This window comes from Talpa occidentalis, unplaced genomic scaffold (genome assembly GCF_014898055.3).
Source record: "Talpa occidentalis isolate TD23 unplaced genomic scaffold, MPIMG_talOcc4v2.1 talOcc4.2970, whole genome shotgun sequence".
Lineage (NCBI taxonomy): Eukaryota > Metazoa > Chordata > Mammalia > Eulipotyphla > Talpidae > Talpa > Talpa occidentalis.
This window is the reverse complement of record NW_023603152.1, coordinates 5,536-8,270: the sequence shown is the minus strand read 5'-3', so window position 1 is coordinate 8,270 and position 2,735 is coordinate 5,536. Positions and strand designations below refer to the sequence as shown.

At 36.3% G+C, this 2,735-nt stretch overlaps 1 protein-coding gene across 1 annotated transcript; it reads right to left on the bottom strand.

Annotated features, from left to right (window-relative positions):
• Positions 1–2,163: 2,163 nt before the first annotated feature.
• Positions 2,164–2,323, bottom strand: LOC119254107 (ATP synthase subunit epsilon, mitochondrial-like). The gene has a single exon (XM_037521266.2). The coding sequence runs from the start codon at positions 2,321–2,323 to the stop codon at positions 2,165–2,167; it is 159 nt and encodes a 52-aa protein (XP_037377163.1). The 3' UTR covers position 2,164.
• Between the last annotated feature and the right edge of the window lie 412 nt (positions 2,324–2,735).

The following is a 2,735-nucleotide window of genomic DNA, read 5'->3' as shown; positions in this document are numbered from 1 at the left end:
ATGAGAAAATAGAACACTCTGCAAGTGTGGTACCAGCATATTTAAAATATACAGATATTTATGTATCGCTAAGGAAAGACTCAACATATTGCCTACAAAAAGCAACCTATATATGTAAAATATGCACAAAACAAAATGTTCACAGGTGGTAAATATATATATACATATACATGTGTGTGTAAGTATAGATGTGTGTACTTATTACACAGTCAATCCCATTTGTAATTAAAGAAACAAATTAAAATACAGATCTCCTTAGACTACTTGACTGCCGATCAACAAAGCTAGCAACAAATCTAGCATCGTCTAAAGAGCCAAAACTTACAATTTCTTATTTGAAAAGCCCTGTGATTTCTCAAAAATGGCAAATGGTCATAAATTTAATATTTTCTTCTTTTTTCAAACCTCAAAATATATTTTATTCTTCAACATTTGAATTTTAAGCTAACACATTGATTTTGTGACATAAATTAAAATTGCATGCCACTTTTTAAGTGATGTTAGTACAAACACATAAAGGATAGACACTAATTGACTGTATCAGAGCAACCATTTTTAAAACACATTTGATCTAGTAAATCATTGACTTTCAATGTATCTTATCATATGGATTAAAGCACATATAAACAAACTTCACTGACTACCTATTTTCAACTTCCAATCGAATTTAACCATCAAATTTCAAAATCCAGGGCCTCCCTGGTGACACAAGGAGTTAAGACGCAACCTATGAAGCTGGATCGACAGCCACTGCAGCAGGAGTTCAATCCCCACCCAGGAAGCTAACCCACACGGCAGCAAACCTCTCCTGACTCACCTGCTGTTCCCCTCATCAGTGTATTTCAGTACATCTGCCTGTTCTGCTCACCACTCTGTCTCTCGTGAATCCTCTCAACCCCTGCCTCTCTGGCCTGTACCCCAGTTCTTATATGCATAAATAAATCTTTAAATAAAAAAATTCAGAATCCAAAAAATAAATAAATAAATAAATAAATAAAATACAGATCTCACCTATCAACTTGGAAGAGGTTTCTTTTTTTTTTTAAGATTTATTTATTTATGCATACTAGAACTGGGGTACAGGACAGAGTTGTGGGGGATGAGAGGATTCACCAGAGACAGAGTGGGGAGCAGAATAGGCAGATCTACTGAAATACACTGCTGAAGGGAGCAGCAGGCCAGACAGGAGAGGTCTACTGTACCATGTGGGTCAGCTCCCTGGCCAGGGATCGAACTCACTCTGCAGTGTCTGTAGATTGCTTCACAGTGCTGACACTTAACCCCTTGCACCACCAGAGAGGCCCCCTCAACTTGGAAGAGTTTAAAAAAATAAAAATAAAGTTGTTGAGATGAATATGAATAGATATCCTTAGGTCTCACCAGTGTAAGAGAGCTTTGGAATCATTTCCTTTTAAAGCAATTTGGCAGTATGCATCAAAATATTAGACTAAGTAATTCCATAGTTAGAAATGTATCTTAAGAAACACACATGAGAAAATTAACAAAAGAGCTGTTTATTCCCCATTTTATAATAAAATATTTTAAAAGATCATCATGCCAACAATAAGCTATTAGTTAAATAAATGGGCAAACCTGACAAAAAGCCAAAATGCTATTTACCTATTGAAAATGACTTTGGTGAAGAACTTAATGACTTTAAACATTTTTCAAGGTATTGTTAAGTCATCAAAACAGAACACGAATAATATATCCCATAATCCAAAATATATAGAATACAAATTATACATATATTATTACATACAAACTATACATTCAAATATTGCTGGAAAGGATTATCATAGCTCAAATACTTTATTAATGCATTAATATTAATGCACTACTTAACGATAAGTAAAATAATAAATGAATACAATTATAATAAATTATTAATCTCATGTGATAGAAATAAAATACTTTTCCCTATTTATAATTTTTGAATATTTCTGCATTGAGTAAGTGTAACTAATATTGACATATATCTGACCTTTTTTTTTTTTTTTTTTGAGAGGGAAGCAGAATTCAATTTCTTGACATTGTCAATCTGCCAGCAAGACAGGTATTTTTTTTTTCTTTTTTGACGTGAGATCGTTTCCAATCCGCCATAACGTGCGCCCACACATCTTCACCTCGAAAATGGAGCATCACAAGTTTTAGTCAGGGTACATTACTCCTTTTTCACTTTCACAATTTTTACACTGCTGCCGGAAGTCTTCTTCTCGGCGCTGGCTTTGAACTCTGACTTCAGAGCTTCTCTCGCTGCTTTTGTGCAGATCTGGGAGTATTGGATGTAGCTGAGCCCAGCCTGTCGCCAGTAGGCCACCATGCTGTGGCCATCTGACCATTTTAAAGAGTGCAGTTCTTTTGCTCACTTGCCCATTTTCAGCCATTATTATCATTTTGAACATTTTCAGCCATTATTATCAAACAGCTGCTGACCTTTTACTAAACACCAAGGACATGGAATAAACTTACCTCTGCCATGAGAGTGCAGCCTGAAGAGGCATCAGGCAGAAGTGTCCATGCTTTCAGACACTTGGGCTATGCAGGGAAAGAACTGACTGGACGCTTTTGAGAATCTGTAACAGGAATCTGCCAGCAGCTGGGAGCATCAAGGATGCTTTCCTAAGGAAAGACACTTAGGCAGAAGATGACAATCTAGGTGGGTGAACTAAGCAAAGAGGTAAAGAAAGAGGGTTCCAGATAAAGCGGGCTCCATTTGCAACAGCCCTTGGCGG

What these genes read in the sequence shown, in the direction of transcription:
- LOC119254107 (XM_037521266.2), bottom strand. Translation starts at nt 2,323, where the DNA reads ATGGTGGCCTACTGGCGACAGGCTGGGCTCAGCTACATCCAATACTCC.